The 17,553-nt window shown below is 34.4% G+C and overlaps 1 protein-coding gene across 3 annotated transcripts; it reads right to left on the reverse strand.

Moving 5' to 3' along the window:
- Nucleotides 1-1,457: 1,457 nt before the first annotated feature.
- LOC148617058 (calcium-activated chloride channel regulator 1-like) lies at nucleotides 1,458-16,920 on the reverse strand. Of its 3 annotated transcripts, XR_015922383.1 has the most exons (13): nucleotides 16,730-16,920; nucleotides 15,916-16,210; nucleotides 13,778-14,085; nucleotides 12,889-13,119; nucleotides 11,623-11,838; nucleotides 10,824-10,938; nucleotides 10,177-10,259; nucleotides 9,212-9,433; nucleotides 8,360-8,627; nucleotides 8,020-8,184; nucleotides 5,229-5,447; nucleotides 4,492-4,852; nucleotides 1,458-2,901 (listed from the first exon to the last, which is right to left on the reverse strand). XR_015922383.1 is itself a non-coding variant. In XM_088584349.1 (12 exons), exons 1-12 carry the CDS (start codon nucleotides 16,889-16,891, stop codon nucleotides 4,578-4,580), a joined length of 2,547 nt encoding a protein of 848 aa, XP_088440475.1. In that variant the 5' UTR covers nucleotides 16,892-16,920; the 3' UTR covers nucleotides 1,458-4,577. The 3 variants fall into 3 exon arrangements, 2 of the variants coding, with proteins under 2 accessions (XP_088440475.1, XP_088440474.1); XM_088584349.1 differs by having other exon boundaries at nucleotides 1,458-4,852; nucleotides 11,635-11,838; XM_088584348.1 differs by having other exon boundaries at nucleotides 1,458-4,852.
- Between the last annotated feature and the right edge of the window lie 633 nt (nucleotides 16,921-17,553).

Here is a 17,553-nt window from a genome sequence, read left to right on the forward strand (position 1 = left end):
TTCTATGTAAACCGACATCGAACCTAAATATTACACAAACTGGCGCACTGCTACGATGCATCATGAATTTGTGTGTTTTTAGTAATGACCTTCGAAACAGAATAGTGAATTTAAGAATAAATCAAAGAGTTCAATATCAACCATTTATAACAATAAGATTTTGTTTACGAGATACGTTTGAATTCGGTCCCCTTATTTTCCTTTTATAGGGCCAATTTTTGCAATTTGACGATAATTTGCGGCGTATAAATTCAAACGATCGAAATAAACTGATTGAGTTTGTAAGTACTTTGATTATAGTAGTCAGGGACTTAGTATTACTAACGAGATTCTCGTTATTAGTATACAGTCCCTGTAATAGTCTAATAAAATAATTTAAGTATCAATGGTTTTACTTTTAGTATAAATCATTCCTGTAATCACGTAATTTATAATTTTTGTTCTTTTTTATATATAAAGCGAAAAATTCCTTTATAGATATAATACAATGTTGAAAGAAATTTTTGTTGAAATTAAAATGAGTTTTGTTTATCTATAAATACTTGACACATCTGTTATGTTCATAGGCTTGTAATTAATTACAGCAAGCTGTCTACTACTACACTTTCAATGTCTGCATGTATAAAGATTGTTGATTACATTTTGTTTTTTATTGATCTTAGTGTTCTTTTAATGCCTTTTGATAAACAATTCTAAAGTTCTAGTTTCTTTCATTGAAATGCATATCTACATGTAGGACCATATATAACAACATAAAAGCAAAAAGTTTTATAACCAATTACACTGTCTAATACAAAGATCATCGATAGAAGCAATTAACTTTTGAAATACACAAATTGTAAAGGATCGTTGTGAAATCTGATTGATGTATGATTGAATATCGAAGTGAATCGCAGAAAATAGATTCAAATTTTAATAAGACTGATTCTACAAAATACCTTATTGATTAATTTCTTTCGTTTAGATAAATTGTTTATGAACCTTATTTTTACACTTGTCTAACAATTACAATCCTACAAAAAAAAAACACGTGGAAGGGTGAAACGAGCAAATCACTGGAAGTGATTTTCATCTTAGAAAACAGAACTGCTCAAGATTACGAAACGAGTATTTTAATGTTATTTTCAGCGTAACACTACTGAGAGTGCAAGACATAGAAGCATCAGAGACTTCTCAAACTTGACTCCCAACAGTTTTTTTCCTTTTAGACAATAAAACAATTAATATATTTCATATTACAAAAGAAGCAAGAGTTCATTTTATAAACATCGAATCGATTCATGTCAGGTTGAAATTGCGTAAATTTTTTTTATGACGTTCTATTTTAATTTTTAATATGTGATACATGCAAAAATAATTTTGTTGTCTTTTTTTTGTTTTAAATAGAGGTGAATGTGTACTGGTTTGCCTTAGGAAGCCTGTAAAAACACATAACACTTAAGAAAAGTATAAGAAAATGACCATGCCAAACAATTTATTGTTATGTTAGTTAGTTACATTAAAGAAATGTGAATATCTTCTTGGACAGTATGTCACCGACATAGTGAATTCATGCAATAGTAATGCCTTAATCGCTGAAACTCCGAAGTAATGCGTTCTCCCATAGCAACGCAATTAATAAAGAAATGAAGTACATGTACAACCATTTTTTTGCACAGAGAACATTGCAGTATAATTACTGAATGTATTCAATGACTGATTAGGTTATAGCGTATAAACTAATCAGAAATTGAATACATTCATTATATTTTAATAAAATAAAAAAATGATATATCCATCACGTTTATTAACACTGAGTAAACAGCAACTTCAATTTTCCCGCCGTGTAGTAATTCTAGTAAACAAATTGGCCGCCATTTTAGGTTAGAGACCACCAATTCAACCAATGAGCAAAAATAGTCCTACGCAGAAATTACCCCTGTTCCTCATAGTGCTGTGAAAAAAGTTCTCATCTTATTTAAAAATATTAAACAGTTTCTGAAAGGAAAAACATTTCTGTACAATTTATAGGTGCATTTTGCTTCTTGTGATATGAAGCCTAATCTCCATAATGATTTCTATATATACCCCTATCTTGTGAAAACACTGGAATTTCCCATGCTATTTATAGACCCTTCACTTCCGGTGACCAGTACTGCACTGCAAGTCTGCTAATCCCACATGCCATTCTGAGGAGTGTGAGCCGACATATGTAGAATCATGCTGATATATAGTCCTCTGCAGGTTAAAGTTAAGGTAAAGTCCAGAGAAGCCATTGAATATTGTGAAATTAGCATAGAAGCCTATGGGAAGTGGAATTAGTGGTTTCTAGCCTTAAAAATCTGCGGCAAGACGCTGTCATTTCATCACTGGGAAATGTTCTGTTATTTTCCAAAATTGAAGACACAGTTATTAAAGCAGGAATTTGACATAAACCCGGCGGACATAAAGTTAGTTAATAATTTATTGTCACAAAAATCGTTTCAACGTTACAATGTGACTGAAAACGTTTCGGATGTTGACAAACAAAAAGTAGTTCCGTAAAAGGTGGGCAATGTCTCAATAGCAATTTAGTTTATACAATTGAAACAATGTTGATTTTTGTCAACAAACCAATCAAATGACAGGATTCTCATCAAATTAAAATATTTCCTGATACACATTTGGTAAAACGATAATCGACAGATAAAAGATAACGAAGTACAATAGCTTTATAACAAAAGACATAAACCAACGCTGCAGTTATATGGTGCGTTCACACGGTCAAACAATTCTCCTCCAATTCGCATTCACATGCCTGCGTCACGTCTCTTTACCAATCAAGATCCAATGCGAATGCAGCGTTATTTCAAGGATGTTCGCTGCTTTGTTTAAAATAACAAGGATTTCAAAGGGCTGTGAAATCTTTAAAGATTTTTCATGCTAGAACAATACAAGAAGAAAAAAAAATGATGAATCGATCAGTGTGCTTGTTTTTGAGATATACAACCATATGAAATTTTGGAGGGAAAAGGATTTCTCTTGAATTTACACAGGCTTTTGTCTTAGTAGGCTTAATCGATTATATACAACAAGAAACAATAACGATTTCGTAAAAAAACTTCTTAATAACATTTTAAGGTGTGTTGGATAAAATCATGAAAAAGTGGGGTCACTGGACAAAAAAATTCCATGCTATGAAATGGATAAAACCGGAGGAGTCAGAAAATCTATAAAAAAAAAATTGCTGAACATGATTAAAAGGTCAAGATTCATTAAGTGAACGCCGCATATCGGCAACTAGCAGGGTCCAACGTTAACGTCAGATAATTACCGTCATGATACAGGCGCGAGTGTCAGTGCTTGCATTTGAGTTATTCCTTCTTTACCGTATATAAATGTTAAAATAGCAAAATGAAAACAGAATGTAAGATGCGTGGACTCAATAAGAAGTGTTTTGCAAACTTTAAAAGAAACAAAAGACTAAAAAATTTAAAATCTAAATATGAAGAGAAATAATTGGTATGTTTTTTTTTTTTAATTCTGAAAATTCATCCAACGTAGACAATTTGTTGAGCTCAGTCATCTTGACAATTCAGCTGTGCGGACGCAAGATTAATCAAGGGAACGAAGGTTATAGCGGTAATCAAAAGAATGTAATCCATGGACAAAGACTAGACATGGAAAACAGACATACACAACAAAGAACATAAAGTAACTAAAATCATACATACACAACAAAGAACATAAAGTAACTAAAATCATACATACAAAGTAACAAAAGCACATGAGCAACTCGGACTCCACTAAAAACTGGAAGCATGGACTATGTGCACCGGTAGGGTAAACGTCCTATGCTTTTCTAGAAACAAAAAATGTGCAAATCCAGTGTACCTTCATAAATGTACAAATGAACTTATTGCATGATGTCTTCTTAGGGTGTATTCTCAACATTTCGTGTGATAAACAAAATTACTACAAGGAAAAGAACCCGCGAAGTACTGAAAATCACCGGGAAACACTAACAGGGGCGAGTCCAGATGTGGCCGTCATGGGTGTACGCCCCAGGGCATGACGTCAATATTTTATGAACCTTGTCCTATCGGGCGAGTTGATGAATATTCTACTATGACCAAACTGAAATCTAAGTTGTCTTTTAGTAAATTGATGTTAAAAAAGAATAAAATTTGGTTGTATCTGGGTCAAGTATAATTTAACTTTTATTTGTCCGAATGATAGTTTCACTTGTCCCGGGCAATATGACAACCTTTTACGTCATACCATGCACCCCGCCCCCTTCGAAGAAAAAAACCCAAAAAAACCTACCATAATCTGCTTAATATTGTATTGAAAATGGCAATTTATCATATTCATTCATTAAACATGTCATAATCTGGTTTCCTTTTATACTGATTCTCGTAATTACGCTTCCCCTTTATAAAATCCTGGATCCGCCCCAGACTAAGCTCAGTGTTGATAAGTTTAAGGATCACATTTATTTGCAAGTGTATATTCTAAACTATCTATTCTTACATTAAACCATCTAAAGCAAAGACTGCACCTCGATATCATTGGCTGGCACGTTTGAACTCCTATTAAAATGTCACATTTTAATAAGTTTAATTCACGGTTTGGCCAGCAGTTACAAGATTAGACATGTCACCATGGTTTCCATCTTTGTCCACTGCAATTACAACGAATGCAAAAGAACTTTTACTAGGTATCAATTTTGCACTGTCAATTTTGAAGACTTCTACATAACCGGAAGACAAGGGTTGACTAAGATCACCTTCAAGTATAGCAGACTGTGGAACTGTGGGTAAACTTGAGAGAGAAGAACGACGATCAAGTATTTCTTTGCCCGTCACAGCATACACAAGCTGATAGTGTTCGGCTGTGAAATAAAATGCCTTTAGTAATAATCTACATAGAATAAATTAACAAAGCAAAAAACATAGATGACTAACTCACCACGGTGACGAGATAACATTTTAGATGCTAATGAAAATATGCATGTCCCTTTTATGATTGTTAAATAATAAAAAATAAATACAATACAGAATGAAATATGTCAAAACCCACATAATAGGCATATCCTTTAAATCCACCAGTGAAATACAAAGTAAGATCATACGTAAATATTAGATTTTGATAGAATTGTTTATTTTAAATAAGAAATATATGAAAAAGAACAAAAAAATCGTGAATATAACTAAATAATCCTTTATTCTTCTTATTTCACCAAATAAACTACAAAGAGGTGTACCCACCTGTTCCGTGGTCGAGGTCATCTCCGACTGCTGTGAAGGTCAAAGTTATGATCGTTTTTTCATCCATACCATGTGATCTGAGATCGTGGACTCTTGCTGGCGGGATAGTTTCAGAAATGTTAGCAGGCGGTGTTTCTATGGACATGAAAGGGCTTGCAATTTCCGTAACTCTGTTCAAACCATGTTGCAGGTCAATGTTAATAGTTGTCCGCTTGGTCGCTAGGAGGGAATTCAAGACGATATTGAAATTCATTAGAGAGCGTGCTCACAAACCCCACACGCCTACATATTTGACCCACAAATAAAAAAAGTTTTAAAAAAAATGTTGAAGTTAAAAGGGCTCTAACTCCCAGACATATTTAAAGGATGAATATTTTTTCCATGTGAGATTAAGCTCAGTGTATGCAAGCGTTGTGGAAAAAGTGCTGAAAATGTTATTTCTATGAAATTTTCAAAGTCCAAGGGCCATTATGACCATACAAATCAGCGGAGATAAACGAAACGTAAACATCATCTGAAACTTATGATGTAGACTCACAGCCAGCCCAATATATGCAGGCGTTAAGAAAAAAGTGCGGAAAATTTATGTTGGGCTTAATGACGGGCGGATAGACCGGCGAACGGGTTTTAAAGTAGTACTCCAGCTAAGAATCATGCAAATGTGATTCATGGGTAAAAAACGTACATATTTTTATTTTTGATATTTTGTTTGAATTGCCATAGATAATATAAATTCACATTCAGTTTTTCATAAAACCCGTGTTCTTAGGTGATAAAAATCATATAGAATGCACTGTAGATTTCAAAATTAGGGGAGATAACTCTGTAAATGACACTCAAATACAATAGAATCTATTAGATTTTCAATGTTGATTATCTCCTGAGAGCAGGCACATTGGAATAAATAATTATACATTTCATAATATAGGCCCATGAATCAACTTAATTACAAAAATAAAAATATGTAGCCTTTTTTTTATAGGGCGCGGTTTATCACATTTTTCAGATTTTGCATGATCCTTACGAAGACCGCTACTCTCCGCAACGTCGTTGCGTGGGGTATAATAAACTCTGCCAACAAAATGAGTTACCGGTAGTGTGTGTGTGATACACAGTTTTGAAGAAAATCAGAACACAGGGGCTAATCCTTCCATGTTGAAAAAGAAATGATTTAATTTCCTGCAAAATTACGTCAGAAATTTTGCCCTTCTTTTGTTACCTACTAGATTGGGCATTTTTATTAATTTCTGGATTCGCCACTGGACAACACTGTTTAATATAACAGGATATAGCAACAAAAAATAGGCTAAAACAGGATAGTGGAAAACCAATACAGTGCGTGTAGATTATTCAATTTACATGTGGTACATTATGTTAATTCTTGGATAGCAAAGATAAGTGTACAGAAGTACATTCCATTTTCCTTCCAGAAAAACAAATTACCTCCGTAGTCGATCTTCGTCCTTCAACAATAGAATACAGTAAGAAAATAAAGGTCATAGCTCACATCTTAAAGTGGAATTGTGGAGAAAAACATTTCCTAAGGCTAGTTAATGTAAAACTGTAAAAGGCATAATTATTCAACCTCATTTTTAAATTTATCAAAATATTCAACTTCGTCCTCCTGCATGTTATGCTTGCCTCGTATTAATTTCGTCCTTCCTCCAAAATTCCATGTTCTTGAAATACTGGTCACATTATCTTCTTAACCTATAAACTTCCTACTCTCACCAGCTTCCTTAACAGACCAACATATTATCTCACCATCTTCTTAGACATTTCCCAGTGACTTGAAGCTTTCTAAACTGATGTACGAACAGATCTAGTAAACTACCTCGGGTTATTTTACCAATGATACCATCATCCTTCTAAGCTAGCTTGTGAATCTAGAGACCCACTAGTTTCCTCTGTTGATATACTCGCTGATATGAGCATCTTCATGGATATGTACTCACTGTTGTCATAATCTTCCTTACAGTTTACTGATGTACTGACTGATATCAACATCTCTATGATCGTCCTACTTTCTGAAATCATAATCTCTCCTTACCTATGTACTCACTGATATCATCATTTACATCTAAGTACTCAGAGAAATCATAATTTACCTTTATCGATGTAGTCACTGATATAATCATATCCTTTCCCAATGTACTCACTGATATTATCAGTTTCCCTTTCCGATGCACTCACTGATATGATCATTATCCTTTTTCCGATGCACTGACTGATATCACCATTTACCTTTACTGATGTACTCACCATCTACCTTTATATATGTACATGTACTGATCAAAGGGTTTTCCTTAATTGCTTATAATAAAAACGCACTTAATCATCCTTTTAACTAACTGTACACTGTATCAAAAATTCTTGAACTGGTATGTCTCTAGGCAGCATTATTTTTCTTGACTTCAACTTACTTATCTCAATGCCCATGCCGGTTTGTACAGCCTTGCCTGAATAGGATGAATACCAGTGGCGAATCCAGGGGGTGTATGGGGTTGGGACCTCTCCTTATTATTGAAAAAAAATTCTCATTTTTATGCGTAAAATTGACAAAAATGGTAAATCATGTCCTAGTACCCCCTTTTTACGATGAACTTCGGCTGGCACCCCTCTTTTTCAAAGTGTCAGGATCTGCCACTGAATACCTTTTCTTATTTCAACTTCTGAATGAGTGTACTTATGATCTCAACCATTTCCTTAATCGATGTATATATAAACTTTATTTTGTTATCCATAGAACATTGATTGATCACTATCATTCTATTATTCTCATTATACTTACTGAGCTTATCTTCAGTGTCACCATCCTCAAAGGAGATAGACGTATTTACAACATACGCTTTCGTAAGAGAGTCCCTAGCCTCTATTAGTATGGGAATACTTCGATTGCTTCGGTGATATGGAAGATATCTTGAGTATATTCCATCATCCTTGTGTAAGTCTGCGCCTGAATATAAAGTTTTTGTATAGATTTAATGGTCATCTGCATTTTGTAAATGAATTTGCACGGTACTAACAATGCTAAAACGGCATCAAAGAACGATAACTTGAGCTTAACATTGACATAGTTCAACATTTACATATCAAAACGAAAACAATACAGTGTAGCAGAAGATACCGACCTGATCCATTGTCAAGAAGCTCAGTCACAACTTCATGACCATCATCATCATGAGTTCTCGCTACAATCCTTAAACCAACAACTGGATGATGACCATGGCTGACCTCAGCAAATACCAGCAGACGATTTTCACCTTGATACATACGTTGTATGGCTTTGGCGAACATTTTTATTCCAGAACCAGAGTTAGATGAATATGAAAATATCTTAACTGAGATTTCATCTAGTAAATCTTGGTCTTCTGTCACTGTGATAGTCCACTTTCCCGTCTACAATAAAAACCAGCAACAGCAATATAATAAACCAAAGGTCTTGTTAAAACTATATCTAAGGATAGTTGATCTGGTAAATTATAGACATGCCGTATTTCTCATGCAGTGGCGGATCGGGGGGTTGAGGGGTTAGAAAACCCATCCCCTCCACTTTATAGAAAAATTGCGTTTTTTAAGAGAACACTGATGGGGTCAGATTGAGATTCATTTTTTTACATTGTTAATACAATCATGTGGATTGCCACAAATAACAAGAAATAACCTAAATATCACGCAAAAAAAAAACAACAAAAAAACAAAAGTAAATGAGCAACCCAGACTCCAGTAAAAACTGGGAGCATGAAGCATGTGCACCGGTAGTGTAATCATTCTCTTCTTTTCTGAAAACGCCCAACGAGTTGCCGGGTCAGACGAAAGGGGAAAGGAAAACTATGACCGGGCCAACTAATTGGTTCTCATGGTGCAAGTGGAATTAATACTTTTTTCGAAATTTAGATTTAAGTTAGCTTTAAACAAAATTCTCACACTTCTTATATCATACACTTTATGGTTTTCACAGAATATAATATAACTATTCATACCTCGTAAGATACGAGCGTTGTTCGTGTACAGCGAATGATTTGATCACGATCACCTGAAATGTGTTGAACTGTCCTCCCAGAGGGCGCTGTAAGCAGCATTTTTGGAGCGTGTTTGCTTTGGTAGCAAACATGAGAAACTACGTCCCCATCAATAAGCTCGTCAATCACAAATGTGTCTTGAAAGGTTTCTCCTTTTTTCAGAGATGTTGTCTTGTGGTACAGCTAAGTGAAAGATAAAAAAACATTAAAATGCAGTCGTCATACATCGATCATTATAAACATAAATATCCATAATAACAGACACTTTTGTCTTAAGTTGATGAGCATGCTTAATACACACTTCCGCGAGGTAGGGCTTGAGTAGAACAAAAGAATTTTCCTCGCGGAAGTGTATATTGAGCATACTCTGCGCATGCTCATCGACCTAACCCATCGTTACCACAAAAGGGTCTATTTCCTTTAAATAAGCAATTGGTGCGTGTGTGGAACTAATACGTATATCTCAAATTAAGCAGTGATACCCAACCCATTTACACAAAATAATAATTACACGATTAATTCTTTGAAACCAGAATAGAATGCTTTGAGATAGAGTAGACCTGTATCAAGTCATGGGCCACTGAGGTGGTTTTCCAACTTTCCGGATTTTGCCTTTGTATTGCCATTTGTTGTATTAACATTTTTCTTTTGACTATTGCCTACAGTTTGCATATTAGTTAGGTAATTTTGTAATACAAATATAATCTGTAAGAGTAAAATAAAGGGCAATTTGTTTCTCGTTCTCCATATGAATTATTAAAAATATTTAAGCTTTACTCTTTTAACAGATTTTTTTTTCATATCATCTAACTAAACTTTCTTTAGCAGGGCATAAACGACACACATCTTGCACAAAAACCTACAAAACTTGGATTCTTGGGATGCTATAAGTTTTGATATCAATTAAGATATCAATTCGTACTCACATAAATGGGTCCTTGTCCATCATTAATTAAATGCGAGGCCTCAAAGATGGTGGGAGCTCTTATACCTTCTTGATTGGAAGATCCTGAAGTTCAAAATGTAGCGATCGATGGCTAATATTTACAGAGCATAAGAAAATGCAGAAACTGTAAAGTTATGAGCTTATTTGAAGTCTAGCAACACTAATGATAAGTCTTGTCACATGCGTTAAAGAAATAGTTGTTTTTAGCGCTCAAAGACAGTAATTATCACAGTCGGGGCTCCTGTGTTTGATATAGACATGTTTGTACATGCCCTATATTAGCTAGATATTGTACAGAACTGTGACTGACAATGTCCCAATTTTAGTGATTGTGTATCTCTAACACGTACACAGCGTTGCAAAACCACGCCCCTTATCCAAAGGAAACAGTACATTTTTTTTGGCGAGTGGTGGAAGTGCCTTGTGAAAATTTTCACATCCTGTATAGCAGAGCAGATCAGAGTGATACATACAGTAAATCGGAAAACGGTCATAACACAACCAGCTCTCTCTCTTTATAGTACATATTGATACGGGCGCTAGTTTGCTCCTCACTTAAGCCGCGAGATGCAAACATGAGATTATGTCCAAAACGTAAAAAGGCCGATTACATACATTATTTTGTACCTTTATTTCCCAGCAGATGCAGAGATGGGTGCTTCGGATAAGTCACTGTACTATTCATTACATTCTTGCCTTTGATGACAATAAAGTGATCGTTGGAATTGGTTCTAGTAGCTTTCTGTTTAAATAAATATTTTTTTATCAGATAGCAAGATTTTCAGAAAAATTATTTATGAAAAATATTCATAGTTTGCATTCATTTTGTACCACAATATAGTGTCTCTTAAATTCCTGAACATACCCTTTTGTGCTAACTGTGGGACATTCGGCGAGCATACACAGAGCATGCTCAATATACTCTTCCGCGAGGAAAATTCTTTTTTTCTACCCAAGCCCTACCTCGCGGAAGTGTATATTGAGCATGCTCATCAACTCACCACCAAAGGGACCACAGCAAAAAATGACTTTGCACGGTCGACGGCGAGCCGTAGAATTCATGGTCATTCATTGAGGAAACTTCAAACTATCAAGCAGTAATGTAAGGACAAAAAAAGAAATAAAAATTAACAAAAGTTCACAAAACCATGAAGTAGACAATTTTAAGAAATTCAAGAAAACGCTTTGTTCGCATGATTTGCACCATTCATCCCAGAGCTTTCGCGGAAGGGGCGGCTTTTCTGTGTTAGTTTAAATTAAAGCTTCCGTTTAAAATATGGTTTTCTGTTAATTAATTTCGGTTTAATTCTGTTTTGCTGTTGGTTTGAATTTGTTTTTTTTTCAAACTTCGTCCACATCGTATGACATTAAAGTTTTTTTCCTCTTAATTACACTAAGATACATAATGGGCTATTATATATATTACCATTAATCGTACCCGAAACAAAGTATCGTTTGTATTGCTTTTCACAGTTTGTCTCTTTGCTCTGATCTTTCCTTTCCTTGAGTGAACGTGAGCTGCCCTATATGCAAGATGCTGACCAGTCCGGTGGTTTAGGTGCATGATATCAACATCCGCGTCTGGATTAAATACAGCTAACACGTGGTCTGTGAGCTGGTTCGATTCCAAGCTATCGTCTTCCTTTATGCAACAGAAATTTTTTTCCGTTAAAAGAAAATTCGGAAATTCATGAAAGTAGGATCAAAATGGAACAAAATTGAATAGTTTAACAAATGCCTTATTTTGAAACCATTGGAATTTCATCCGGTTTCGGCAAAAATGATGCAAAACGAACATCTACTATAGTAAAGGCATCCTTAAAAGAAAGGCTGATATAAACTTATAGTATTCGGTCAGTTTGTTTCTATGCAAAATCACATTTAAAAAAATATATTTGAAAGTTATTTCTTAATTAATTTTCGTGACTTTTAAGAAATAGTAAGAAAAATACCTGAAATTTATGATTATGACTTAAGCTCAATATAATTAGTGTTTCATGCATTAATACCAATTTTTTTTTTATTGAACATCCTTCGGTAGCCCTCATAAGAACTGTATTCGAAAATAAAAGTGCAAATGATAGTTGCCCACTGGATATTTTGTATATAATTGTAATATCTCATGTAACGAGGAAATAAAAATATGAATGAATGAATGAACGAATGGTTACATTCCATTACAGAAAATTACGGGAAAATTTCCCGCCGGAATTTTTAGACTTGAACCAGTCAAAAATATTTAATGATATATAGCATATTCAAGGAAATTAATATAGGAAGTGTTGTTTTGAACCTACGAAATGTATATAAACAGTTTCATTGATTATCTTAAGATATGATGAATCACACCCTGTCTGGTTTTTAGGCAGAAACATACTTAAATTTTTTAGGTAGATAACACTGGCACTTCTGAAAATGACACTGTAGAAACACATCAAACTACAAAAACTAAATTTAAATAGTTTTCATTTTAATCGTTAAAATCATTAAAATCAGTTGAGAATTATTCCATTGACAATTTTTTTTAAAGTATGATTTTACAAAGAATAAAAAAAGGAAATTCATAAGTGACCGATAATTTTTAGCACTCCGAAAGGAAATTTTCAACTTAAACATAGATATTTACTGTTCATTGAATTTCGAATTTCCCGAGATCATTTGTTTGCTATATTTGCTTAGTAGAACCACTCACAACGTATACAGTTGCCCTTTTTGTCCTGACGGCTTTCACTATTCTAAAAGTTGGCGTCAGATCAGATATGTTACGTGGCTGATTTTTCCCGTTCCGGAAGTCGTCTGTTTCTGCAATGACGGAGTATGTACTTCTGTGACCACAAAGTCTGTTGTGTAGATTCGGCGGCTCGAAGTTGTGTCCATATTTATTGAGTTTGTAGTCATGACGGTCGTCACAAAATGCTGTTATCTATTGAAAGGCAATGGCACAGTACAAATTTGAACATGAAATAATTCCGAATTTTTAAAGACTAAGTATGCTGTGAAATTGATCTAACAAACTGATATCCTGTGTAAACCAGACATCGTCTGAAGTCCCTACAAAGCAGTTTTAATACTATTTATAACATTAGAACATAATATCTCGATCTCTTTACCGAACAAATCTCTTTATCCAGAAGGGATACGGTTTAGACAGGTTTCACGTTAACCATATTTATTATTTTAAATGGTAATCTGAAAATATTTTAATTATATTCGTCAGATCCCACCATATTCAAAAGGGTCGAGGGTCCTGAAATAATAAGTTGTAGGTATTCATAACAATTTTAAGACAGAAAACAAAGTCCGATAACTCCGAAATTCATAGTGTTTGGTTCTGCCATGTGTTTCGTTTACACTGGTTTAAAAAAATACGTAAATTAATTTATAAACATGTTTCCTTTTATTCTGGATTTAGGACCGATAAGTTAGCCAATCCAATAGTTGAATCAGTATCATAAGTTTCGACTTCTTACGCGTGTTCAATTTACACGAAAACCACTTTGAAAATACAAATAAATATTAAATCTTGAAATCAAAAGATGAAACAACAGAAAAGTAGGAAAGTGAAATAAATAGTATCTTACTTCTTTTGCCCACTGATGGTCCATCATGGATTCAAAACCACGATTATGATATGGATACATATAATATTTACAGTATGGATCCAACAGACCAGTTGCGGGATCTTGGAATTTCGGATTTGAAGGATTGCAAACTGCCGTTGTATGGTTAGGGTATCGTGCCATTATTCTCCCTAACAGACCAACAGAACACCGTACTGGGTCTGGTCTACCGAATACTGTTGAGAAGTAAAACTGATTCTCTCCCTCATCAGGGTACTCGTTGAACACTCCCCATCGAAACGTTCCCCACTCATGAACGATGAATTTCTCTGGAATGAAAATCAAACAAAGTTTTTTGTCCTAATGTAAGATATTAAAGTTAGATGTTCACTAATAAGAGATATTCGACCCTAATTGCACTAGAATTGTTGTGACCGATTACTTCTAACGAAGGTTGTTTTGATGGTACCGTTATTCTTTGATTATTTTCTAAGTTACCTTTCAATAACTGCGAGCGTTCTCATTTGTCTAATGGTTTAAGTTGAGGTGTTCCGTGAAGAAAATAGGACGTATTATTAAACAAAATTTTGGTGTTTGTTCATTGATTCAGTTCATTTTGACCTTAAATTAAAGGGGGTGGTTAAGGCCTCATAAAACTAGTTTAACCCGGCCCACTGAAGATTTCGTGGGCCTGTCCACAGTAAAGAGATGATGATCATTATATAATGTGTCTATGTGGAACGAAAACATTACCCGCACTTCATGGTTACTAATTATTTTGATTCAAGAAACATTCGTGTCATCAAGATTCTAGCGGAAGTCATCCGATTTGAGGGCATATCGCAACTTCGCTCGAGTTCGCGCTATTAGCAAACCAACATCAGGGGCATAGAATACTTGACGATTAGCGAGTTTGAAGACTTCATACAGTCTTTGATTTACCATTGCTGTTGTCTAAAGAGCTATGAAGATGTCATATCAGAATAATAGTTTGATTTTGAATCAAGAATTGTCATCGTCTAGTTAACGTGTATTTCATTACTTTGTTGTCGGGGCCTCATTGAAAAGTGTTTTACACTTATTAAAGACCTTTTGGTGATCTCTGAAAGTATTTACTATTTTGTATTTAGGTTATACGTTAGTGCATTTGTTACGTTTCACCATTTCCGTTTTATTTCTATAAGATTCGAAGTTATATGTATTCAGAAACTTAAAACTTTGATATTTTTACAGCCAAAAAAATAAATAAATAAATAAACCTAAGTGACCGTTTTTTTTTTAATTTGCTTTTGATGCCATGTATGAAAGGGGTTCACTGGCGAATCCAGGAAGTGTGCAAGGGGTTTATAACCAACTTTTTATTGGAAATTTTGTCATTTTCATGTTCAAAATTGACAAAAAATCAAAATGGCAAATAATGTACTAGCACTCCCTTTTTCTGAGAACCCCGACTGGCACTCCTCCTGTTTAATGTGTCTGGATTCACCCCTGGGGTTATAGTTAATTTTTCGCAATAAGACCGAACATTGTGTGGTTTCAGATTAATTTTTCGTTGAATTGAAAACCGTGAATGTTATGAGTAATATGAAGAAAGTTTAGAAAAAATCTTGAAAATAAACCTTTTTCTGTTAAGTTCCAAAAGCTTAGGGTGTTCGGTTTAAATTTACAAGAGTTGGTTTGTGATTAATCAAACATTCAAAAGCATTAGACATGTGTTTTTAAATAGCACTCCAGGTAAGAATCATGCAAAATGCGATTCATGGTTGCAAAGCCTACATATTTTTATTTTTGATATTTTATTTAAAATGTTATAGTAAAAAGAAATTTACATATGGCTTTTCATATAACCCGTGCTATAACGAGATAAAAATTATATAGAATGTACTAGCAGAATTCGAAATTGAGGGAGATAACTCTGTAAATGACACTAAAATACAATAGAAACTATTTGAATTTCAATACCGATTACCCTCTAAGAGCAGACAGATTGGAATGAATGATAATGCATTTCATCATATAGACCCAAAAAACAACTCAACAACAAAAATAAAATGTGTAGCCTTTTTCAAGGTGTTTCATATATTACAGAATTTGCATGACTTACAAAGACTGTGATTTAAATTTTTCAGTTGGTTAATGTTAACAAAAACAGTACTCACCAGGATACGTTTTGACGGGTGGCAAAGAAGGTTTCAAGAAGACATCAGATGTCATTTGCATATGGATACCATAATGTCCACAGCCAGCATATGCCGTGGTAAAAGGATAATTCCGGTGTGTCGGTCTTGGCCCCGATACTACAATGTCCGCATACTGCAATGTCTGACCTGCTGCAGCATGGGAAACTCCTGGAACATCTTTCCAACTGTTTGGTATCAAGATGACAATTTCTTTGAAATATGCCCTTTTCTTTGTAGCTTTGTGAAGAACAGAAGAGGCTTTTGTGAAAGTATCCTATAAGAAATATGGCGACTTTCTTCTTGAAAGAGGAAATAACAAAAACATGGTGGAGGAAAACACCGAATAATTCTATAGAGCGCGTCGTTTTATTATTTAGTCGATATTTATTCAATCGCGTCTTTTACTGGATTTTACCGGATTTTGATTGCTGTTGTCTTTTTGTTTTGCACACTTGACTGGTTCGGAGAATATAAACAAGCGCACATGAACTGCATTACCCTACCAGTTCAAACAATGTTCTAGATTATTCATGGAAATACAGGTACATGTACAATTAAGAATATCTTTTTTGGAGTTATAACTCCAATCGTACCAGATTGCACTAAATTTCTAAAGTCCTGCTTGGATCAAGAAATTAGAAAAGGGAGAGAAATCCGATCAAGAATTTATAAAAAGGTGATTCGAGACTATTTTTGCACATTTTTTCGCCACTGATCAAAAGTGATTTCGACAACCTACGGAAAGAAGTAAGACACTACCTATAAAATCTACCCAAGCTCTACATGTACCTACCTTTATTTTGTCAATAATCGATTCATCGGTGACACTTTCGTGTATTGCCAAGAGAACATTACTATATCCATTATTCTCGAAAACGATCTTCGATTCTCGGTAAAGGGCATCAGAAGACACCAAAAACAGTGAAATTACAACAAAATTGTACTTCCACATCATCGTGAAATATCTGATAGCGTTTATGTATGTATCTGAAGCTTGGCAACAGAGTTATGTAAATGTTGAATAATAGCACATGCTGGTTGTCAGTGGCGCACCCAGAGGTAGTGCAGGGGGTTGGCACTCCCCTTTTTATTGGAAACTTTGTTATTTTCGTGTATTAAATTGACCCCAAAAAAAATGGCAAATGTACCAGCACCCCCTTTTTCTGAAGAACTTCGGCACTACTCCTTTTCAAGGAGTCTGGATCCTGCCCTGTGTTGTAATAAAGAAACAGCACAGATTGGTAAGTTATATCTCTGTTTAAAAGCGCGTATATGCTATTTCACCATTTAAAAAGCAAGTTGGCCATGGGTTATGTTCAATATTTTTACTATAGTTAATTTGATATATTTCTGCAACTCATCCTACACATTTATTTTACCTTTGCTTTTCCTAAACTTGGGTTCTACCTATAATAATTCACTTGAAATTTCATTTTAAGCCTCCCATGAAAAGTTCGTTCCCTAACTATACAGTCCGTATAAGGAATGTTAACTGTATATCGTCTTATCTTAAAATTTATAGTATCCATAACACTTAACACCATATGATACTTTATTCAATGCAAACAGTAATTAGGTATTTGCTTATTAAAAAGCAAAAAAATAAATACTTGATAG

The sequence above is a fragment of the Perna viridis genome, chromosome 5, assembly GCF_037379345.1.
Source record: "Perna viridis isolate PV_CMFRI_1.1 ecotype Kerala chromosome 5, ASM3737934v1, whole genome shotgun sequence".
Lineage (NCBI taxonomy): Eukaryota > Metazoa > Mollusca > Bivalvia > Mytilida > Mytilidae > Perna > Perna viridis.

Coding starts and splice junctions, on each gene's coding strand:
- LOC148617058 (XM_088584348.1), bottom strand. CDS start 16,891: ATGATGTGGAAGTACAATTTTGTTGTAATTTCACTGTTTTTGGTGTCT. Junction 16,211..16,729: donor CGATTATTGACAAAATAAAG/GTAGGTACATGT, acceptor TATTTCTTATAG/GATACTTTCACAAAAGCCTC. Junction 11,839..12,888: donor AAAGGGCAACTGTATACGTT/GTGAGTGGTTCT, acceptor TGTTGCATAAAG/GAAGACGATAGCTTGGAATC.